This window comes from Antechinus flavipes, chromosome 2 (genome assembly GCF_016432865.1).
Source record: "Antechinus flavipes isolate AdamAnt ecotype Samford, QLD, Australia chromosome 2, AdamAnt_v2, whole genome shotgun sequence".
Classification (NCBI taxonomy): domain Eukaryota; kingdom Metazoa; phylum Chordata; class Mammalia; order Dasyuromorphia; family Dasyuridae; genus Antechinus; species Antechinus flavipes.
Window position 1 is genome coordinate 373,312,187 of NC_067399.1, and position 25,574 is coordinate 373,337,760.

Consider the following 25,574-nt stretch of genomic DNA (forward strand, 5'->3'; position numbering starts at 1 on the left):
ACAAATTTATAGATTTAGAGTTGGGAAGGGCTTTAGAGGGCACTGATTTCAACCCTTTCAGATGAGATTACTGAGACCCTAAGAGATGTTAAGTGACTTATTCAGAGTCACAAAGCTATGGTCTGAGATGGGAATTTGAATCAATGTCTAACTGGCTCTTACTCTGTCTGGTAGTGTACCAATTTAATTGGCTCCTATGCCAACCATTAATATCATGCCATATTTCAAGTTAACATAGGCTTAAGACCAATAACTGCTATTTTCATGTTTTATGGTTACAAAGCAATATACAACCATAATTTCATTGTAATCCTTATAATAATGAGGTAGATAGTACAAATTTCAGTTTTTTTATTTAATGAATGCAGAAACGGGTTCAGAAAGGTAAGACATGAGACAGACTTGACTTGAAAACATTCTCACACGATCATTGCTTTAATTTTTTTTTTTTTTTTTTTGGTATGTATGAAATGGCAAAACCTGCGATGTTCAAAGAGTATCCATTCACTGAAAGTTTTCAAAATATAAGCTCAAGTTATTGGTTTAGGTTGACTTTTGAGGTTCTCTCAAAAGATTCTATAAAGAGTTTATTCACTTTTCTTTATGTGATACAGCATAAATTTATGTAAATTATAAGTGTGTCTCTATGCATACATTCTAAATTGAAAAGAAAGTACATAGAAAAATTGTGATAAAACCACTAGTACTATTTGTGTGATAACTAATCCTAATGAATAAAACAGCAGAAATTCAAAATGACAAAATTATAGTAATATAAATGTATTTTAAAGTGTCAGCTGAAAATAAAACAAACAAAAAAAAATGAAGACATGATGTTGAAACTGAATCCCTAACATGATTTCAAGGTGAAAATCAATGATAAAGCTGAAAATGGATTATCAAGATTATATTTCCCCCTAAAGACAGGTAGGAAAAAGTGGTAAAATATATCAACCTATCATTTGTCTCAAGCACACATTTCAACTTTTGGTGAGCACGTTTAAAGTAATTTTCATGGCAAACATCAGTTACGTCATATGGATTCCTGAAAGGTAATGAAATATAGGCTTAGAACCTAGGGAATGAAGAGAAGACTGTAAATAAAGCAGGTTAGGCTCTATATGGACAAGAATGAATGTCATTTGATCTACAGCATGCATATGGAGAGAAGCATTGTGTCCTCAGAGTTAGAAGTCCAGAAGCTTAGAAGTGTGTGATCATGAGCAAGTCACTTCCCCCTTAAGCTTCAGAATTCAAGTTCTTATGGGCCAGGAACTCTTTTGTATTTTTATCTCCAGCACTTAGGGCAGTGCCTAGAACACAGATGACTCTTAATAAATGCTTGTTGATTAATAATGAGCTGCAGCAAGTTAGTTAAATCTTAAGAAAATTGAATTGGTAAAAATAGTTTAGCAGAAAAGAAAAATTTAATCAAAGTACATAACATTAAAATTTAAAAATATATATTTAGAAACCATTTTCCATATCTATTACATGTGAAACACACAAAGAATACCTTGCTTTGGACCTAGATCCTGGAAACGATCCAGGGAATGACCCTGCCTCCCTAACCTTTGTCAAGTAACCCAGTAACATACACAAGTATATGTATGTATATATTATATATGCTTATATATTTATAAGTTTGATGGAACAAGGTCCTTGAGAGTAGTTTTAGTTAACTATGCAGTGTGTGAAAATATAGGCTTGACTTTGAGGCACACTTAATTATTAGCTAAATATTACATGAGAATTTGGTAATTATAAATTATATAAGATTTCTATCTTAGGGCAGGATCAGAGGGCAACTTGTCTTTATGTATTTTGCTTCATTTTTTTAGCTAACAATTTGTCCCTTGTACTGACTTACTAATAGCTCTCTGGACCTCAGTTTCCCGACCTGTAAGTCAGGTTTGATGCTTTAAGTTTCTCCCAGTTTTAACATTCTATGATTGAGGCCCTTTCTATTCAGTAATTCCCCCCACCCCCCAAACAGCTATTAAAGTAATGAGTACAGCTTAATAATGAATTGTAAATGTATCTTAAGGGAGATTCTGAGTCATTCAAAAATAAATGCTCTGATAAATGTGGAAATATGTTTAGAATTGCACACATTTAACTGGATTTAATTGGATTGCTTAGTGTCTAGGAGAAGGGTTGAGAGGAAGGGAGGGAGAAAAGTTTGGAATACAAGGTTTTGCAGGGTAAGTGTTGAAAACTATCTTAAAACTATTAAAAATAAAATCTCAATCTTTAAAAATACTAAAGTGATCTATTAAAATTCAGATGTTAAATACAGGAAAATCTTAAATCAAAATACTATGAGATGTTCTCTTTATTGAAAGTTAAGCAGAAAATTTCCTTGTTGAAAATCTTTGAAAAGTCATACTTGATTTAGTAAAAAATACTAAGACCACAGTCCTACATCCTCAGTTTGGGATTAGAAATATAAGGCCCAAATAAATTAGGACACTCATCCATATGGTGTCCTAAAATGTATTAATAACAATAGTAGAAAAAAATCACCTCATTGCTCAATGATCATTCCGCTATATTATTTATCCCTGTGGAACTCTGGTGCTACTAATATTTCTTGTATATTAAGGATCTTGCAGGATTTCAAGGCTATCATTCTAAACTACTGTGGCACATTAATATAAGTTGGCAAAAAAAAGGTGCCAGTCAGTGGAAATCTCTTGGGATTCTTCTGCTTTTCTCCTTTCTCACCCCCTCAAACCTCCTCTTGAACTTCCCAGGACTCAAAATGTAAGTCTGTGGCTTGGTACCTCCTTTCACAAGCTGGAAAGAACAGGCTGGGTGGGGCTAAGGTTGGGGACTGGGGATTATGGAAGGAACAATTAAACTGCTTAAAACTGCTTAAGTTACTTAAAAACAATTAAGCAGAACTTGTGGCATGTCCTTTGAGGACAACTATTCTACTTGTAAGTACTTACTCAATGTACATTATATAGTTATAGGACATAAGAAATTAGGGTGAATTTATACAGGCTATGAGTCTTATTCTGAAATATGCTTTATAACAAATATATGCTCATTCTGTTATCTAAAAGTAGACTAAGAACTCTGAGTTCTGGTTAACTGAATTTGAACTACATTGGGAGATGGATGCTTCTATTTAGAAATGCGGGATGCCTTAGTGCTCTAAGACTCTCAGCATCCTAAACATTTAAATTTAAGACCCTCAGTTATTACCTAGCTCTACGACCTCACTTTATGGATGGGAAAACTGGGATCCAAAGAGGGTAAGTGAACTGAACCAGAATCCACGTTTCTCAATTTGGGTAAATGCTCTATTTTGTTCACATTTAGATTGGAACAAATGATATAAAATTTGATAAAACATGCCATTTAGAAAATCAAAATCTTGCATTTAAGTACAAAAAGGTAACCCTTTTACATAGTTTATATTTTTTAGAATTGTTAAAAAGCTAATTTGCTTAGCCACCAAAGCAAAAACATGCTTTTATAAAATTTGACAAGTCATAAGAAATCCTACATCATCTGAATATTAAAATACTGATCACACTCTTCTCAATTCAGTATGTTTGTAATGAAACTATCACATGCAAAGTCATCTTTTGTAGACATAAAAATGAAAAACAAGTCCTTGTTCTTAAGCTTATATTGTAATGGAGAAAGGTTTCTATAATAGTACCTATATATTAGCTATAAAATATACATACACACGCAACACACATATGATACATAGAATAGTGTGACTGGAATAAAGTACTCAAAGTAAATCTTTCAAACTGGGCTGATATGCCCTTTCCTGATATGGAAAGACTTCATGGAAGACTTAGTATCTGAGTAAAAAAAAAAAAAAAAACTAAGTAAACCTCAATGTTCACCCATAGCCAGTGAATAAAATCCAAATTACTTAGGTTAGGCCATCTTTCCCCAAGTTATCCTATTTTTATTACTAATTGTAGCATTTTTTCTCTCTCTTACATTCCTTATTACTTTTACCTGATAATAGTGAATGTGCTTTAATTTGTGAACATGGTTTACTCCTGCCTTCTAGATTTTAAGTCACTGAGGTAAGGGCCATATTCTGCTATCTTTTGTGTTCTTCATGTTATCTAATAAACTAAACTGAACATAGAAGGCTGAATTCTCCAAAACAGCAAATGAGAAATTTTAGCTCTACTAAATTATTTAGCTCACCATTCCAAAAAGTTTATAGATAGGAAACAAGTTTACTGACTGATCACTGAGTTCTTTAACGCTAACCAAGGCCACACATAATATTTTTGGTCTTTTCTAACTTTTTAAAAAGTGCCTTTTTTTCACATTAGCCTAGTAAGATGGGTGGGATATTACCTACATTTTTATAGAAGAGAAAACTGAAGTTCAATAAAGTGACATTTACAAAGTCACCAAATGGCAGAGTTGGGACTCAAATCCCGATCTTCCAGGATTCCAGGATCAGTGCTATTCTCATTTTCCCACTTTGCCTTCACACACCTAACCTAATCCCTAGTAGAGCTATTCAAATTCAGTATATTGTCAGAAATTTTTGTGTTCTCAAATGAAACATTGAGGTAATTAAATATTTGCTCAGATTCAAACTTTTCTTTTTAGCAAAGATAAGCTAGTTAGCAATGCTGGAAGGCTATTTAAAGAAATAGTTTTGAAATTATAACTTTAATACTACCCAAAGCTTATCCCTGAAAAGAAAAAGTTGCCAAATCTTTTCGCAAAAATTTTTACAAACTTTAATGATCTCTTCACTTCCATGCCTTCCTTAGTTGCTGTAAACTACTATGGTTAAAAATTTACCTGTGGTTTAGATGTGAACTGTCACCTCTCATTTCATAAAATCTTTTCAAACAATTTCAAGATCGTTTTATCTTAAGAGTTTCCAAGGCAGTTTTATTCAGGTTACCACAGTCCTACCAGAATGATGCTATGTTTTCAAAGATTACAGCAGTGGAATCCGGGTCCTAAATTAGGAAAGCTTTGAATTGTATTGTCTAGTAGTGAACTGCATTTACTGAGGAACAGCTGAGTCAAGATTGTCCTCATAAGGTTGGCTACAAGGTGGTGATTCTTTTGGCTATACCAGTTTTTTAAAGATCCAATAAAAAGATAGTTAATATCTGGGACATGCTGGTGGAAAGATCTAAACCAATGAAATTAGAGATCCTTAAACTACAAGTGCTATTGGGGGAACTGGGAGGGAGGATAGATGTTCAAAACCACTTTAAAGACAACAAGCCAGCTTTTCTAGACTCAATATGCCAGCTGAAAACATGGTTGGTTGTCAGTGACTGAAATGGTGGAAAGAAAATAAATGTGGCAACTTGAATATCTGAGCTTGAATTGATCAGGGAACCATACTTATAGTTCTGTACCTGTGTACAGTAATTATTGATTGATTGATTAAGGCCTAGGCTTAGAAGCAATGTACCTGAGAATACCTTTTTGATACGATATAGGCCACAATAGAAACTGGGCCACTTGGTTTGGTTGGCTGAATTCACTACAGAAGATGTGTGCTTTTCAAACATATAGTTTCTGATAAATGCTACAATTTTAAACCACAAGAACAAACATTTCACCTCTCAAGATGGGACAAATTTGGGTTTTGCCACTTTTTCAAAGAAACTTGGGACTTGAGACAAATAGAAGAGAATTATATAACAACTGCCAAGTTTGGGCCCAGTATCATTAGAAATTTTATGAAATTGAATAATGAATGTAAAGTGGGCATTTCATTTTTATGAAAGGTTATTCTCTCCATGCTAGCCTTCCCTTACCTCAGTGGTACCTCTGATGGTGACTTGTGTGAGTGTAGGCTTGGAATTCCTGCATTGAAGCATTCAGGGATGGAGGTCCCAAGGTGCTGCCCAGTTCAATTATGTCTGTTGAGAGTGAGTGGATAACATTTCATAGCAAGATAACAGAAATAATTGTCTATATAGCTTATTAAGTCCATGAAAATGGGCATTTTCTCATTTATAAATCAGTTTCTAAAATGGAAATGTTTTCTAGATTTTCAAGGAGGCAACTACTTCTAATACAGTGTATATTTTGAAAAAGATGTCAAGCAAAAATTCAAGGCTATGAGAAGGAAAATAGAAGGAATCCTCATAGGAAAAGAGCTCCTGTAGAGTTTTTAAAAAAACATAAAATTGTCTCAATTTCAGCTTTTGATTTGCTGAAGAGAATCTAATTATCCATGTCTGGATTTGTGAAATTAGTTTTCAACAAAATCTGTTATCACTGAACTTATATAAAGTTCCTGAATTAATCTTGCTTTCTAACACAATTGAAAACTTTTTAAAAAATCATCAGAGCTTTCTCTGTATTTGATTTTGCATTGATAAAAGGCATAGAAAATTATTTTGATGTATTTTTGATATAATTTGGGCAAGTTTTTTTAAAGCAAATCTCTTAAAAATTCTGAATCACAAACTAGGTAGTATTAACAATGCTTATAGCTTTTTTTTCTATTCAATTAATAAAGGTCTTGATTTTGATTTTATCTAAAATGAAAAAAAATTTTGGGGGAAGATTTATTCAGATTTTCAAGCTCAGGTAGGAAAATGACTTGAAAATTTTCTACATTTATAATTCATTCATACATTTTATTTATAATGTCATAATATAGTGGACAACCCCAAAGTATTTTGCAATTATCAAGTATCTGTAAGGTTCTTTAGCTATAATAAAGACCACTGTAATAGCTAAAAAACAAAGCTGTGTGAAACAAATTTTTTTTTAAAACTAAAAAATCCCAACAATACTGATATTAAAGCTTCATTAGTTATTGCAACAATTAAGAATTTAATTTCCAATATTTTGTTAGAAAGGCTTGTTATGAAATTTATTCAAGTTTTCAAGAAATTAGATGAAAATGTAAAAAAAGGAAATACATCTGATTTTACTAATGATTTTCATTAAAGGTCAATAATACAGATTTTGTACAGTATCACCATTAGCAGTCCTGAACAAACCCAAGAATACAGAAATTAAAAAAAAGAAATTCTTGTATATTAGATTCACATTAAGGTTGTAAGACAGCAACTTAGTGATGATCTGGATTTCATATAACATATGCACTAATGAATGAAATATATCAATAGCTTTCTCTTATATGGCAGGGGCATATATTTTTGAAATAGACAACCAAGTTCCAAAGGTCATAGTTGAATATAGGGGGAAATTCTATAATTGCTGAGAGCCAGCAAGGTTATTAGCCCTCAATCATCCTTTATTATACCACAAGGTCATGCTGTATTTTTGGCTTTGTTAATTGAAGCAGTAAGCATTTTGCTGTCACAAATAATCATTATTAGTCCTGACTTAGGATGATATGAAGAGTTTAAAGAAGGCATTGGCTTTCTTTCCCCTCTTCCAATTTATGTACATAAGACTGCAGAAATGTCAACTTTTGCTTTTGTCATCCAGATCATATGACAATGATTCATTTTAATTGTACTATGCCTGAGGCTGATACAGAAAATCTTATGTTGGGAAATAAAAATGACTACTAGGAATCTGAAATACCAGTACTGAAAATATCACCTGTCAGAGAGAAATGCCCTTTTACAATAGAAACATTAGCAAACTGCTCTTCCCATTCACCAATACTTATAGCATGAGGTATTTGAATATGGTTTGTTTAAATACTGAGCAAAAATTATTATACTAAAACATATTGTAGCACACACCTCTTGAATCTGAAAACCTTGTTAAAAGGTGGTTATATTCTCCCCTGGACAATCAACTATCAAGTTTCATTTACAGAATTATGAAAGTTTATTTGTACAGGTTGCCAGCCTGCCTTAATTAGTTCTTTGGCATTTTTCTAAGTGATAACTTGAAGCTTGTCCCAACATGGAAATCAAGAGTACTTTTCTTTAGTCAAGAGATTTCAGTAAGTTGTGAGCAAAAGAAAACAACTTCAAATAAATAAATACAAACAAATTTGAGAACAAATTTCAGGATCTATTACATATGCAAAGAATCAAGTGAGTGAATTACTTACTCTCTAAAGTATTTTCTGCTAGAAGATATAAAATGAATTTCATTTTCCAAATATGAACTGTGGGTATATGTGTCTGTCAGTATACTTACAGATAAACGAAATCTTAAAGTTCTGGTTTTCCCCACCCCCTATTAAAGCTATTTTAGTTTTATTCTAAAGTGAAAAGTATGGTAAATCTTTGCTATAGTTTCCTCCTGTTTTAAAAAGTCCTTCTGTCCATCTTTTTTCATCATCCTTTTGGGCCCAGCCAGAAGCTTCAAGGGGCATAATTTACATAACATTTCTCTCCTTTTGTATAAGATGTAATATACTGAAAACATTGGGGGAAAAAATGAAAACACCTTCCCAACAGTTGGAGTAAAATTGCAATCAAAACAAACTTTTGCTTTCAAAAAAAAAAAAAAGAGTTAAGATGATAGATGTTGAATCCCCACTGTGCAATATGAGAATCAAAAATGGTTTATGTTTTAATTTCACATAATACATCCCAATCCACAAGAATCAGTCTTGGCTATGTGCATGATAAAAATCAGTGTCAAACTGGACTATGGAAATAGTGACTCAAAAAAAGATAAGGGAAATGCCTTATTAACTCAAACTCAAAGTTATTACTTCTAGCCAGAGACTGCTGAAAGTTCTAATAAGCAATTTGTGGTTTTCTTAAACTTCTCATAAAGTTAAAACATCAGATTGGAAACAAGCCACACTCCAGCCTTAAATTTAGTATTTCATTTAGGTTTATTGCCTCTTTATAATCAGGAAAAAAAGCCAACTGAACATGTTTTTCAATTTATTTTCTTCCTCTGTCAACTGTTGTGTTTTTATTTCCAAATTTCTATCAAAAGAGATGTTCTAGCCCACTTAATAGGACAAAAACAAAAAGTGTTTGGAAAACTATTGCATATGGAAGCTCAAGGTTTAAACTAACAAAAAATTCACAAAAACTCTGAAATTGGCTGATCTGAGAGCTATGCAACATCCTGTCTGTTTTAGGATATATTAGTGCTTTTGCAAACACTGAGAATGGAGAAAGATCCACCCATCCCACTGTCTTCTGGGCAATTTGTGGAGCCACATTAGTTCTGGTCCAGTAGAATACCTTGCATTCTGTCCTCCTGATTAGAGGAGGAGAAGTGTTTTGATGGCTGTCAAAAAAAGGGGCAACAAGTCAAGAGGGAAAGTCGTCAGAGGACGACTCTATGATGTCATCTACTATGTCTGCTTGTCTTTGTATCCCCAGGGCTGAGTACAAGCACGTAGTATTTTAATAAATACTGCTGAATGACCCACTGTGAGTCTATACTCCTGAGATGGTTGGATCTAAGCATAGTAGATAGAGTCCACTCTATCCCTATTTCTTCACTGTAATCCAGTTCAACAAAGTAAAAAGTACTTATGAGGAAATGGGGATGGAGAAGTAATATGACAAAGTACATACAGGATACAGAATCTTAAGGATATATTTGCTGGAATGTAAAACAATGCCCCAAATGTTTTCATGTGTTCAAAACTTATTAAATTAAAAATTTAAGTTCTTATATACTTGGCAAAAGCCCTCTGTCCCTGCTCTCACACCTCATTCCCAAGCAGCAAAAATTCTAACAGTGAAACTCAATTACATTAGAAGGAAATGGGGAAAAAAAATTTAAATAATCTCTTGAAGGTGTAATCTAGCCAAATTATATTAAAAAACCATGATATTTACATTAATGTGCAATAATATATTAGCATCTTAGAGACCAGGATAACTTCAGTATGAATATGACTTACCTGTCTTTAACCACTTTCCATAGTGGACAAATACTCAATCTCGAATTTTGAAACTGCATACTCAATGTCTCAGAAGCATTTGAAACAGGATTTCTAAAAATGTCTATGCACAAAACTGCATAAACTATGTTGGTTATTAATTTGCTTTTCTAACAACCAAATTTAGACTGACCTAAAGGTGAAAAGGTCTGCTAAAATGTTTTGTCTTTAGTTATCTCTGGGGATCAATTAACATTTAGGAACAAAGGATCACATTTTGTAAAACAGGGCATTCTCTAACATTCCTCCCTTTCCAGGAACAAATATTCTGGGATATGTAACGAAAACAAAGTACAACTGAAAAGTGCTTTGTGACTTTAATAAAAAAAAAAAAAAAGATTTTTACTGCTTTTATTTTTATTACATATTTTTATTTCTATTACAAGGTAATAGAAACAGACTTTTCATTAAGGAGTTTCATAAATATAAATTTAATGGATCCAGCCATTATATGTGCAGAAAACTAGGCCTGGATGAAACCTGATTCCAGCAAATTCTTTAAAGAGTTGCAGGCAGCACCAGTGTAAATGGCTACAACATATCATTCAGTTATCCTTTAACTAAACCATTCATCAAGAGATACAAATCATTAGATTTTTACTTTACTATTTTAACTTTGGACTAATACATGTTCTGATTATCTGAAGATTTAATGAAGTAGACCATAATATAACCACAAACCTTAATGCCAAGAATAAAAATTATCAAGCAGGAAGTTGTCATTTTGACAAAATATAGTCAAAAAGAATCAATTTTTACCATTCTGAATATTAGAAGAGAAGTGCTTTAAATAAGTGATAAGATAAATTATGAATTACAACCAAATACTGTAGTTTAAAGCAACATGAGTCCATTGACTGGAGTATCAAAATTTTTGAGAAAAGTCTACCTAGCAACTCTCCCCTCCCTGATACCCATTAATCGATCATGAGTTCCAAAGTAGTAGCTCTCTGTTTATTTAGAAACAATATCAAAATGAGAGTTCCAAGAGCTAAACTATTCACCAGTGTATAACACTCATTTGGGTATCACAAAACATAATTTAAAAACAAAAAAACCCCAAGCCACAAATGACCTCAAATTCTGTCTGTTTCCTTTGGGTATAAAAACAAAATCCAAACAAATTCAGTCTGTATTTTTAAGCCTTTGGGAATATATTACTTTTTATAAAAAGAAACTAAGAAGCTTGCCTGAGGCCTCTAAGCTGGAGTTTCACCAAAAATACTTGCTTCTCCCTTTTCCCTCAATTCCATCCCCCCTCCCCCCAAAAGAGCAGAGTATTGGGTACAAATTATCTTGGCTTATATATGACAAAGAGGCACTTTTGATGACTTGTCAGACTTCCTTGAGTCTATGATTCCTTTCACCTTACAGGCTCTTAAGTAGTACAGGATATGTACTTAGAACACCACTCTTTTCAGAATCTCAAGCAAAGTGCTACAAAACCACTTCTTTGAAAAGATGTTTATTAAACAACTTTAATTCTGTCATAAAATGACTAAGATGGGTTTTAAAAATTAAGGCTCTTGTCTTTGGATGGATTGCCATAACAATGTAAAAAGAATATCAACACTGCTCAACGCTTTGTTCCTAAAGTTAAATTTTAGATAGATTCATAAACCACATTCAAGATCAAGTTGAAAAAAATTTGACTATAAATGACAATTAGTGACTTTGAAATGAACACACATTCTCTCATTAGGTGCATAATAGCCTAGTAGTCAGTGAGTTTAAGCAAAACTACTTCAGTCAAAGCAGAAACTTTCAATTTAGTATTTTTTAAAATCACTGTTTTTCCACATTGCTGTGATTTTCCTAAAATCAAGAGTCTAATATAGGAACACTAACTGATCCTTAGGGCTCTATGTACTCCCAATAGGATAACTGTCTTGGCTGGTAATTTGTATATATTTTCCTTTTTTAATGTACTATGGTGAGATGTCAAATGATTCGGAATTACATGGCATGCAGTATCCAAAATTATGGCTCTGATGCATTTAGCTTTACATTAAGCATAAAGAAGTGTCATTCAACATTCATTTTATACCCCATCCCTCCCACAAGGGGGAAAAAAATCACTACCTATTCAAGTCTAGATCTTGATGCAGCATTAAGGATTAAAACTTACCACTTTACCAGGCCTTGCCCATGTGCAAATAAATCCCTCCTGACAAGCAGTGACTATACAGTCTTCAAGAAAAATTAATACAGTCAGTCTTTCATGTGCTATCTTTTTACAGATAAGAGGCTCTAATAAGGGAACATCTTCCATTCGGGGGCACAGAGAAGTTCCCAAAGTTTTAGCTGGGTCCGTTTTGGTTTTAGTAACTAGGTTCAGTTTGTCACTACTCTTGCTAGATATATGTCCCATACTATGATTTCGCTTGTGATCTTTGTCATGGTGTCTTTCTTTCCGGTCATGTAGTGAGAGAGTTGCGAATTTGCTGACACCAGAAGCAATGGCACCATCCAGGACACTGCTTTTACTGCCGGCATTTGAGACTGCAGAGTGTGGAAGGCTGTTGGACCGTGGAAGAGGCGGGGGCACAGAATTTCCAGGCATTGTGATGCTGTTTCCATTGCTTCCTGGGTTGGTTCCACCACTTCCTGCAGGTGGACTTGTGGCATTCATGACATTTGTATGTGTCCTTGCTCTGGAGAGGGGTTGGTGGGGAAAAAGAATGTCTTCTGTAAGGTCCCATAAACAGAGTTGTGTATCTTGGCCCACTGAGCCAAACCTATATGTAACGCTTACTGGGCGACTATCTGTAGAGTTCCTTTTTGATAACCTAGATTGCGTACTATTTGCTCGATCTCTGCCAAAATGAAGGAGGTCTTGAAAATCCTCATCACTGCCACTAAATTCCATTGGATCACTTTCTTCTACACTAGTGGTATATGGATCAAATGCTACAACGCTGACCCATGATTTATGTCCATGGCCTCTAGCTATTACTCGACAGTCCACAAAAGACCAAACTGTAACCAAGTCATCCTCTCCACCTGTTACAATATATTTTCCATCTGGGCTCCAACAAACACATAGTAGTCCTCCAAAGTAGCTTTTCATTGTACCGTGCAACTCCACTGAATCAAAGTTAAATACCCGGAGAAAGCCATCTTGGCTCACACATGCTAAGAACTTCCCATCTGGGGAAAAAGCAAACTCATTCAGGGAACCTTCTCCCACTGTCCACTTAAGGAGAGGGTTTCTTGTGGACTTGCTCTTGCAAGTGTGGACTGCAAAGCTTTCTCCTTGCTTAAGTAGCTGGTAGTGTGGAGCTGTGGTACCACAAGTGTGTTCCACATTATATAAGTACATATTACCACTGGAATGAGCTACTAGGAAAAGGTTTTCCGAACCTGGCACCCATTTTACACAGGTTACTCTGGATTTGTCTATTAGTCTCTGTGAAAATAAAGCAGAAAACAAATGGCTGTCAAAATGAAGAAATTTTACATTTCAAAACTGTCAATTAAGAAAATGCATTTAAGATGCTCTGATATTATGAATGCTCTGAATTACATGAGACTTGGTTTTCCTCTTCAAGTTAGGAAAACATTTTTCCTAGGTTAAGATCCTTCATTCAGACATTATTGTATATAAAAAGAAACAATTTAATAACATCTTTACTTATTTGCCTCATATGACAGGGAACCATTGTTCAAACCTGTTATCAAAAACCTTAGGAATGATGCAGACATTACTTACTGATTACAAAATTTATCTTTTTCTTTTGACAGTGCAACCACTAAAAATATTATCTTTTGGGCCACAAGTTCTTAAAATGATAAAATCTTAAGATATCACTTAGAATTATCAGTGTTCTTATACTTTTTCCCAGTCCTCAAATAGTCACTATTGACAATGTCAACTGTTCTGATCAGACTTCAGCAATTTTGAAGTCACACATTCTCATAATTGGTTGGAATTTCACAAATGCCATCTCAGGAGTCTTATGTCCCTGGAGTAAAGTTAGCACTGTGATCCTTTAGTTTTAGTTCTTTTGATTATTTCAAATAAATGTTTCTCTTATATTTTTACTGAAATGAAGAAGTAACTTGTTCAATAATTCTTTTTAGAAATTAAAACTGGGGGCAGCTAGGTGGCGCAGTGGATAAGAGCACCAGCCCTGAAGTCAGGAGGCCCCGAGTTCAAATCTGGTCTCAGACACTGTCTAGCTGTGTGACCCTGGGCAAGTCACTTAACCCCAATTGCCTCAGCAAAAAAAAAAATAAAATAAAATAAAATAAAACTAAATAATGGGTTGTGATGCAGCTGCTGCTAATAGTAATAAGCTGGTAATGCAGATTTTTAAATTTATTATGCACTATTACATAACTGTAAGAAGTCTCAGAAAAGCTACAATCTATATGGCAGGTTGTCTACCAGTGGGTGGTTCAGAATTAAGAAACAATTTCAAAACTGGGATTGAACTACAATGTTCAAACATTCCATATTTAAAATATGGAAACTAGACCACCTATCAACCTAGTCATGAATAAAAATGACTCAAAGGATGTTAAAAATTGGAGAAAAAAAAAACTAAGTGTTACACTCATTTTCATTTCAAAGATGAGGAAATTGAGGCAATTAAGCATGATCTTGAAATGCGTGGCCAGAAACATTGCTAGCTCAATCTCTATGATACTTTAAGGGTAAAAATTTATAATTACATCTTAAAACAACACAATAGGATTCATATCATTTACTTTTCAAGGGATCAAGCAAAATACTAAACTAATGAGAAAATTAAATGCTACTTATGTTTGATCTATAGCTGTTGGAATTTTTAGACTTAATTTATATAGGATAAAGTTCAACTGGTCTTTACTACACTGAAATGTTTTTAGTAGAAGACACAAAGCCAAGGACCTTTTGCTTGCTTCTTTTACTATCCATTATAATTATTCTTGACATATAGGTTATAATCTCTCAACACAAATTCATACAGTAATTATAACAGTAATTAAAAACTTAAAAATGTGAATTTTTCAATGACAAGGGTCACTGATACTGGGTAAGGCCTTCCTAAAACATTTGGTGATTTCAATTTTTATAGTAAATAACAAAAAATGCCAAAATATACATATAAACAGACAAGTTCAGTAGTAGTCATTGGGGTGGAGGGGAAGAATTAATGTAGATAGACAAAAATAGTTAAAGAATTTCACCATAATTATTTATAAAAATTTTGACTTTTCTTTTAGGAAATGATTATTTCAAAGTTCCTGGGGAAAAAAAAAACCAACTATCATATCTGTCATTTTAATCAACATTAAAAAATTATTTCATGTGATTATTATGGACATTTTTGCTTTTATGGGAGTAACAAAAATGGCAGCAAAAAATTATAATGAATTTGCTCCTCAAAGCCCTATTAGGTTAACTCATTCATTTCTAAACCAAAGTCCTTCCATATAACTTTGTAAGGCATAGCAAGTCAGAGCCTGCCCAAAGTACCAGATACCTTGGGCCCTCCAGAGAAGTCATTGCTAGGGGAAGGAGATGGCTCTATTAAATGGGTCTTGAGAATCATGAGATTACCCTAACTTTCCATACTCTTTGCTATTATAACTTCAATATATTCTTATTCTTCCAATTCATTTCACCAATTCTGCCTCTACTCTGTCCCCCTCTATACCTAGACTTTAATAGCCTATTAATTTAAGAATAATTTTTCTCTTTTCCCTGTCCCACCTACCCTAAAACCTTTGCCATTCCCAATCTTCAAATCCTCAAGGACCCTGACCATACCTCTCCTCTCTCCATTTTCATTCTAAGGCTAATGGATATCAATGGAGGGAAAAAAAAACCCATAAAACTTGATTTTACTAAGCAAAAAAATGTTATTCAACCTCAATTTGGTCTTTACCTTTGTTCAACAATCCTTCTATTCTATTCTTACTAATTTCTTTCTCAGAAATTTGTGACCAAAGATGAACTAGAGACCATTACTAATCACAAAATAGAAAATTTTGATTACATCAAATTAAAAAGCCTTTGTACAAACAAAACTACTGTAAACAAGATTAGAAGGGAAGCAACAAATTGGGAAAACATCTTCACAGTTAAAGGTTCTGATAAAGGCCTCATTTCCAAAATATATAGAGAACTGACTCTAATTTATAAGAAATCAAGCCATTCTCCAATTGATGAATGGTCAAAGGATATGAACAGACAATTTTCAGGTGATGAAATTGAAACTATTACCACTCATATGAAAGATTGTTCCAAATCATTATTGATCAGAGAAATGCAAATTAAGACTACTCTGAGATACTACTACACACCTGTCAGATTGGCTAAAATGACAGGAAAAAATAATGATGAATGTTGGAGGGGATGCGGGAAAACTGGGACACTGATGCATTGTTGGTGGAACTGTGAATGAATCCTACCATTCTGGAGAGCAATCTGGAATTATGCCCCAAAAGTTATCAAACTGTGCATACCCTTTGATCCAGCAGTGCTACTACTGGGCTTATACCCCAAAGAGATACTAAAGAAGGGAAAGGGACCTGTATGTGCCAAAATGTTTGTGGCAGCCCTGTTTATAGTGGCTAGAAACTGGAAATTGAATGGATGCCTATCAATTGGAGAATGGCTGGGTAAATTGTGGTATGGAATATTATTGTTCTGTAAGAAATGACCAGCAGGATGAATACAGAGAGGCTTGGAGAGACTTACATGAACTGATGCTAAGTGAAATGAGCAGAACCAGGAGATCATTATACACTTCGACAACGATATTGTATGAGGATGTATTCTGATGGAAGTAGATTTCTTTGACAAAGAGACCTGAGTTTCAATTGATAAATGATGGACAAAAGCAGCTACACCCAAAGAAAGAACACTGGGAAACGAATGTGAACTATTTGCATTTTTGTTTTTCTTCCCGGGTTATTTTTACCTTCTGAATCCAATTCTCCCTGTGCAACAAGAGAACTGTTCAGTTCTGGAAACATATATTGTATCTAAGATATACTGCAACATATCTAACATATATAGGACTGCTTGCCATCTAGGGGAGAGGATGGAGGGAGGGAGGGGAAAAATTGGAACAGAAGCGAGTGCAAAGGATAATGTTGTAAAAAAATTACCCTGGCATGGATTCTATCAATATAAAGTTATTATAAAATAAAAAAATTAATTTCTTTCTCATTACCTTTATGTTTCAAATCTCTCTCCTCTTGTCCTTTTCCTCATTAAAGCATATAGCATTTAACTACCTGCTTCACTGAGCTTCTTGAGGCCATATGACAGCACTTTTACTTCACTCTTTAGACACTTTCAAAAATTATTGCCCAGTCCTTTAGTTCCTTGATCCCATTCCCAACTTTTTTCAAATTCTATTGTAAGTTTAGTGTAGACTTAAGAATGTTTTAAGTAGATAAAAAAGGAACTAGTGAAGAATGGAAACCGATAATAAAGTAGGGGCTAAGAGCAAGGAGATCAAACTACTTATGAAAACTATTAGGTTTCCCTAGTTCTATTTTTTAACCTTTGACTTTTTTTTTTAAAACTCACTCAACTATTATCTTCTCCTCTGTTTCACACCTCAACGTCTATGATCATCAGTATATAGCTGATGACTCAACTTCCTTACTCCTCTCTGCCTCTTCAATCCCTTAAAAGTCTCCTTACCCGGCTATTCCACTAACCACTCTCTCAAAAGTCACCAAAAGTCTTCTGATTATCAAATCTAACAAGTCATTCTGATTCAGTTTGAATTTACTTTGATTTCTCTAAGAGTCCCAGACACAAAAGTCCATTCTAATCTACTGGATATTTTTCATTCCTTGATATTAGAAACACCATACTCTCTTGGTTCTCCAAATTTTTTAAATCAGTGCAATGGATAAATCAGGAAGGTCAGAATTAAAATCCTGTTTTAGATCCTTATTGCTTACTGTGTGACCATGACAAGTCACTTAACTATCTACCTCAGCATTTGTAAAATGAAAATAATAACAGCACCTATCTCTCAAGTTGTTATGAGGATAAAATGAGATATTTGTAAATGCTATTATAATGATGATGAGATAAGGACAGCATTATTGTTCTTTTCAAAAATCTTGAGGTCCCCTATAGTCTGATGAACAAAGCCCTGTTAGATTTTGTCTCACTTCAGCTTTCTGTTATTAATCTTTTTGTATATTATTATGCACTTGGGCCGAACTGTAGCTTTTCAATTTCAACCTTCAGGGCACTGTTTACATTATTCTCTGTCAGAAATTTTCTCCCTCCCTCTCTCCCTTATAACTCATTGAATTTCTACACAACCTTTATAACTCAAATCAAAAGTTACTTCATCTAGAAATTTTCCCTGAAGAATATATTCCTTAAATCTACTACTTTCTACCTCTTAGGTCCTCAAACTTAGGATCCTATTTTTAGGTCCTCAAACTTAGGATCCTATTTAAAGTTTATCTTTCTCCTAGCTGTGGTATATGTTGCCAAGCAATATTTTCTTCCTAGAATCTCAAATGGGACACTCTTTGTCCACAACTTTTCCTAATGATTTTGTAATCTTAATTATGTGTCACATTCCCTGACCAAATAAACTGAACTCTTTTTGAGGGCAGAAGCATATACCTTCTCTATGCTTATGTTACTCAAACTAATACTTGATAAATGTTTTTTTAAATTTAATGGCTCTAAAGGTAGTTAAGGATCACAATTTTATGAGGAAAACCACCAAAAGGTTAGTGACTTATTAAGTATAAAATTCAATTTAATTTTACAGAAGAAGGGGGAAAAGGAAAGGGAAAGTCAAGGAAATAAACATATATAGCATCTACTATGTACCAGGCTATGTGTTAGGTGATTTTTACAAATATCTATTTGATCTTCACAACAGCCCTATGAGGTATGTGAAATTATTTATTCCCATTTTACAGATGAGAAAACTGAGGCAGAAACTAAGTTACTTGCCCAAGGTCAAACCACTAATAACTGTCTCAAGACTTCCTGATATCAGCTCAGTACTCTATCCATGGTGCCACCAGCTGCTTCCTTACTATGTGCACACTTGTTAACAGTGCAAGGTCCTACTGTAGATGCAAGGAATACAAGGACTCCTGAAGTGGGGATAACAGCACATGCAAATTAAACTATATAAAACAAGGTAACCTGAGAAGGAAGAAAACCTTGGCAATTAGGAAGGAGGTAGGAAAAATCAGGCAAGTATTGAAGAGGAATAATTCTAAAAAGCAGAAGTGAAAGGCAAGTATATACCAGGCATGGGAAGAAAAGCTAATGTAAATATATTCAACTGGAGGAAGGAATCTAGATAGGCTAAATATTAGCATTCATAAAGGATAAGAATGTGAAAAGACTGGAAAGATAAGTAGATATCAGATTATCAAAAGTTTTGAATGTCGATCAATTGGAAGCCTTTCAAAGTTTTTGAGCAAGGAAGTGAAATAATCAGGTCTGTGCCTATTTTGGCAGCTATGTGGAGGATGGATTGGAGAGGAAAAGAAAGTAAAGACAGAGAGACCAATTAGAAAGCTATCATAATGTTCTAGAGGAGAGATAGTGAAAGCTTAAGTTAAAATAATTTCTATATGAATGGAGTGGAGAAATATTTAAATCTAATTTTTCCCAATAAATCACAATATTATTCTATCATCTTTTAATTTCTGATCGACAAAAAAATTGTGATCTATGCTCATTCCTATGCTAATTTTACTATACTATATACTATAGTATATTATACTCTTAAGCTTAGAAATAATCCAAGCTTAGAAATTGTTTGGTGTGGTTGTTTATGGGTAGAAGAAATTTATCTGGAAATGATTGGTATAAAAATTTGGTTTTAATGTTACCATATTATTTTATGAGATACTATAGTTACCATATATTAATAATTAAAGTTATATTTAAGTTATGACATAACATAGTAACCAAACAGTTGCTTGAGATTTTAGTAACTATACTGAATTTTTGCTAATTATAGCTTTGACCACAGAATAAACAAGTGTCAGTTATAAAAGGCTAAATATTTAACCCCTTAAAAAAGGAGATAATAAAAGTATGAATACTTACCACAACATACCACCTCAAAAGTAATCTTTTTAAGAAATTACATTCCATAGTGTACCCAGTAAGTGCTTAAAAAAACTATTTACCAAAACATTCTTTATATAAAGTTCATTTAGTCACTTTATATAATACATAGTAATACTTAGGCAAAGACTGTCATTTCCTTTTTCAGAGATAGGAACTTGAATTCCATTATAGAGAGAATGAAGTGTGCTGTCACAATAAGTTAAGACAGATATTTCCTAAACATTGAGAATATAATAAAATTCAGATAGGAAACTGAGTATTTTGGGAGATCATACCTATGATTTCCTTGGTACAGTTAAGAAACTCTTTCTACTTTAGTACTTGCTTTGTAGTTTGTAATTGAAATTAAGCTACTTGCCCATGATAAGACAATGTATAAACACAGAAAGATAAGTAACAAATAGAGAAAGCAAGACCTGAAATGAGGTCTTCCCTATTCTAAAGACAGTCATATGAATTTTATTATATACCATACTGTTTTCTCATGTATTCTCAAAACATCCAAAACAGTCTATAATCATTTTCATGGTTAGAAAGGATCAAGTACTTAAGAGTTTCGTTTGGTTTGGCATCAATTAAAAACTGAAAAATGTGTAATTTGATTATGATAGTGACTGGTGAGATGAAGATAAAAAACTCAGTTCCTCTTTTCTGGAGGGAGAGGGAAAGAAAATGATATTCACCTGAATCCTGACTGGAGGAAAAATCTTTCTTGAACATTTTTTTTTTTTTTAACATTTAACATTTCTGAAACATTCACACACAGGTAAGCCTAAAAGTTTCCCTGATCAAAGACTGTATATCCTGTAACTGGCTATTCTTGATACTAAGTTTAAAATTGTGCTTGGGTTGAGTTGGTGGCTTTATAATTGTAACTGGGCAAGTTGCAAACTTTGTTGTCCAACCCCAATGAATGAAAAGAATGGTATCTGATCTGATGTTCAACTTAAGTCTGACATCTACTGGCTATAGAAAGAGAACCAGGGATCATTATAACAACTTATTTCGTGTTCACAAGTCTACAGATAAAATAAATTGTTCACCTCTGATCAAAATCCTTCCATACACAGACTGTATAAATATGATTACTCTTAAATGTTAGTGAAAGCCAAGGTACTTGCAAGAAATTTTCACGTAAGGAAAATAAGGAACTCTGTTAGTACTTTCGGACCCAATTTATTAAACTCATGACCTTAAACTCACAAGGTTCATGACCTCATTTGGTAACTAATAATTGAGTATGGAAGTCGTGAAATTATGATTTATTATCAGTAAATGTTTGATTTGTATACCTATTTTATATACCTATATACCTAGGGTTACATAAAAATTTTTTGAGCAAAAGGAGGTTGTAAGTTGAAAAAGTTTAAGAAGCCCTTCTTTAGGAGATAACAGGAAGTATAGTTGGTCTAGAGTAAGTCAAGACTAGATGGCTTGCCAGACAGGGTCTAAAAGATGCTTAGGCAAATGAATGATTTTAGTCAGGGATACTTTAGTAGGGAAGAGAAAAACTAGTACAATAGATTTAAGTTAGATTATGTATACTGTAGGTACAAGGTGAATATGATAAGAAGTGATCAGCAGGAGTAGAATTCCCACATCCCAAATAAGTAATGCTCAAACTAAGATCTGCTATTTCGGCAAAGACAATCTATTTTCTGCTCTGCTTTTTATTTCCTTCTGGGTTAAGCAGTTCTAGAATTAAAGACTTATTCTCTCACCTCCACCTTAATTTCATCTTCTATAAGTATTTGTTTAACCAACTCTCTAAAGTTCTTGTGAGGATCATATAAAGTATACTTGAAAGTGTTTTGAAAAATATAAGGCATTGGACTTGGAGTTACAGGATCTAGACTGAATCCTGGTTCTGCCACTTACTACCTCTGGATAGTGATTTTGTGTAAACTCATTTTCCACTCTCTCCTTCTAACTCTAAAAATCAATATGAAATGCAAAAAAAGTTTTTTAGCATTTGGGAGGGAAGGGCAAGGCAATTGGGGTTAAGTGACTTGCCTGGGGGTCATAGAGTTAGTAAGTAGAGGCAGCAAGTGGTACTACTAGTCTTGGAGGAAGACTTGGAAAATCACCTAATTTCCCAGTGTTATAAATAATAATTTAACATTATAAATTGCTGAAAAGGCACAGAACTATCCTGGTAGTTGAAGTTTCTTAATCTAGATTTGAACACATCTTTTTAAGTACTCATCCAGGATTTTTCCTACATCAATGAAGTCACAGGTATAATTATTATATACCCTTTGTGAAGTAAAATGTGAACAAATAATAAAATTTTTTAAATTATACATATAAATTGAAAGACAATCTTTAGTAACAACTTCAGACTATAGAAGAGTCTGCTTGATAAGTACCTACTGATAAATCTTTAAGGATATGTTGTACCAAAACCCATTTAATCTCTTTGCCATTCAAACCTCCCTGCCTCCCATCCCCAACTACATCGATTTTTTATTTTCTGCCTAAAGAGTACAACACTCAGGAAACAACCAAGATTTTTCAAGAAAGTTTTACATGTTCTTCCTATTCAGTACTGCCCTTACCAATTCTACCCCCATCAAATCCCAAATCATTCAAAATATAAAACAATCAATTACAACTCAAGAGTTGCTTTCATAACAAAATGATACCTATAATGCCTCCAAAGAATTCTACACACATTCTATACATTGCCAAAAAGATCAAGAATTTCTATTAATTCAATGTTTTCTTCCCATGCAATGAAACTTTCTTACTTGTATTGGGTCAAGTCATTTTGCAAAAAACAAATACATCTAAAAATTCTTTTATGCTAATTAGTGAATTGCAATATTATTAAATACCATATACCACAAAAACTGCAGGAAAAAAATTTCAGAACAGGGTCATTTTTATTGGAATTTTTTTCTAAACAAGAAAGCTGTCTTTCCTAAAATACATGCACACATATGCACGTGTTTTACTTTTTTTGGAACTGGAATATATATTCTGAGCAATAAAATTTAGGTATATCAACATATTTTGCATGTATTAAATATACAAAGATTAAAAAAACCCAACCCTTAATTGATAGTGCACTTTCCTTCCAAGAATTCTAAACACTAAATTTACAAAGCAAATTTATTATTACTGTCTCTCCTTTTATTCCCCAAGAGAAACAATTTGAAATATGATGAAATTAAGTAATTTCCCGAGAGCACACCAAGATAAGTGACAGAAACAGAAAATAGAAAACATTAAGTTCCCGGTTTTTTCATCACTCAAGTTTACCTTATTTTTTCATTTGACAGTGAAACTTGGCAAACTAGGTGAAATGAGCAAAGAGAAGAAAGTAAAATAGCATACACCCCCCCCCCAGCAACTATACTATTTGATAGAATCTCAGAACTGGACAGAAGTTTCAGATACCTAGCCCAGTTCCAATGTGAGATACAAATTTTTTTTATCAGGGTAAGGCAAGAATACTTGAAATAACTCTTCCATAAAATTTGTATTTCATTATTAGCAAATTTGGTTGCCAATTTCAACCTACTATATTCATGAGCCCTAAAACATGTTTCTGGATTGACTGCATGAGCATATCTGATTCCTTTCAAAATATAATTTAAACTAATAACTCAGTCATGTGATCCAATTAAAATTGCAAAATTTCTAACCTTGCCAAAAGCAATATGTAAACAGTGTTTCTAAGAGCAGGGCTATATTATTTTTGGGTCAGAAAATGTCAGTGTAAGACAGACAAAAAAAGATACAGCACTTAAGTAGGTTATAGCAAAAATCATCAAATTCATTAAATTATGCTGCAAAAATTTCCAATAACATGAATAATTCCACCTTTAAATATTTAAAGCAATTATTTTCTAAAGTAAGAGAATTCTGAATTAATGAATATTCTTTTTTTTTCTTGAAGCAAGAGATCCATAAGGATATACCATAAAAGCAAATAAAATACTACTAATAAAAAAATAGGCAAGACTTAAGAAGGTAATTTAAAACACAAATTTTGGTATTTCTATGTAAATAAAAATCAGCTCACAAAGAAGTAGAAAGAGGGGCCCCTTGAAAAAGGGGAATGAGTTCTTTACTTACTTCCTCATTAAATAGTTTGCTAGTTTCTTTTTTGATTGGGTCTATGAGTTGGACTTGGCCTGCAGAAAAGCCCACCAGTAGGGAGACACTTTCTGCTGTGGCTGTTAGGTGGTTGAAGTCATGACATGTAGGCTGTGTTCCTTTGTATATCCTTTTATCTATCGGTTTACTCAAGTCAGCAGCCTGGGAAAGACAAAGAAAAATACACAAGATAAACATCAAACTGAGTGCAACTGTTAAGGTACAATATCAATTAATATTAAGTTATTACAATATGCAAAGAACTCAGCAGGCTAAGGGTGAAAGAAGCCATAGTCTTTGCCTCTTAAAATTCTGCCAGACTTTAATACATTTTATTCCACAATCTTTTCCCAATTCATGGTTTCTTTTTTTAATTCATATTTTAAATTGGAGTATCACCTTACATAAAGTTTCAAGTTTAAAAACTATGTGATCCATTCGATTATCCAAACTTTGGTTTTTTGCTGCAAATTTTAAATCTATGCTGACTCATCATTTGTCAGTGAGTATTTGGGGAACAATATGTAATAATATATAATATTAGCCCAAGCAAAATATACTCAAGAAGGTTGAATTGTTGCAGGTTTTTTCACTAATTCAATCATTAGTGAGTTAATTCTCTATATGAAGGGTAATTTTCATCTTAACTATCTTTCACAGTCCAACTAAAAAAAAAAATCTAATGCTCCTGTGATTGAAGTATTCAATAAAGCTCTTCCTTTTCCAAGGATCTTACACAGCACTTGTTCTGCAATTCTTTAATATACTTTGTTGTATCTTAAGTACTAGACTAATATGCTCCTTGAAGTGACTTACCTTTATACCTTCTTCAGTGTCTATTAATGCATAGACAAATCTCTTAACAGCACCTTCTCATATGCAAGCCCTAGAGGAAATATGATGGTCTCTATTCCCCCAAAACTTACTTGTGTGAAGAAATCAAATACTCCCTTTAACACTTAACTACTGCCCTATATCACCTGTCTTCTATCTACCACTTAAAGAAGCATGGCTCCAAAGAAACAGAAATGTATCAAACTCAATATTATGAGCAAGGAACTATCAATGGGAATGCAGAGACCAAAAAGAATCAGCTCCTTTCATGAAGAGCTTACATTTTACCAGGAGAAATAAACTCTGAACAAAAGTAAGTACCACAAGATGGGGAATGATTTATGCAAAGGAAAAGACAACATGCTCTAACAATGTGTATGACAGGAGACAAAACCTAAGATGGGGAATAGGAACAGAGAAATGCCAGGTGGATTTTGAAGAAGTGGTTTGAGAGCAGAGTACGGAAGGAAGTAAACCAGTATCAGAAAAACTGAACAGGCTATTGAATTTCTTTCTTTCTTTTTTTTTTTTTTTTGGAGGCAATTGGGGTTAAGTGACTTGCCCAGGAAGTGTTAAGTGTCTGGGGCTAGATTTGAACTCAGGTCCTCCTGACTTCAGGACTGGTTCTCTATTCACTGTAACACCTATTTTTAATTTTTTAAAATTATTTTTTAAAAAGTACTGGTACCAGATGGGTTCCCAAGTGAATTGTATCACACATTCAAAAAACAA

General features: G+C 33.4%; 1 protein-coding gene across 5 annotated transcripts in view; it reads right to left on the reverse strand.

Annotated features, from left to right (window-relative positions):
• Positions 1 to 25,574, reverse strand: part of WDR20 (WD repeat domain 20) — an 85,152-nt gene that overhangs the window by 5,125 nt on the left and 54,453 nt on the right. For 2 of the 5 annotated variants that reach the window (XM_051978337.1, XM_051978340.1), the window contains exons 2-4: positions 23,988 to 24,170; positions 11,955 to 13,235; positions 6,827 to 9,162 (exon numbers count right to left, since the gene is read on the reverse strand). In XM_051978337.1, the coding sequence (XP_051834297.1) occupies positions 9,094 to 9,162; positions 11,955 to 13,235; positions 23,988 to 24,170 (1,533 nt within the window). In that variant the 3' untranslated portion in view covers positions 6,827 to 9,093. Of the gene's footprint in view, positions 1 to 334; positions 5,889 to 6,826; positions 9,163 to 11,954; positions 13,236 to 23,987; positions 24,171 to 25,574 lie in introns of those variants that run through there. The other 3 variants (XR_007950741.1, XM_051978338.1, XM_051978339.1) reach the window with 2 other exon arrangements.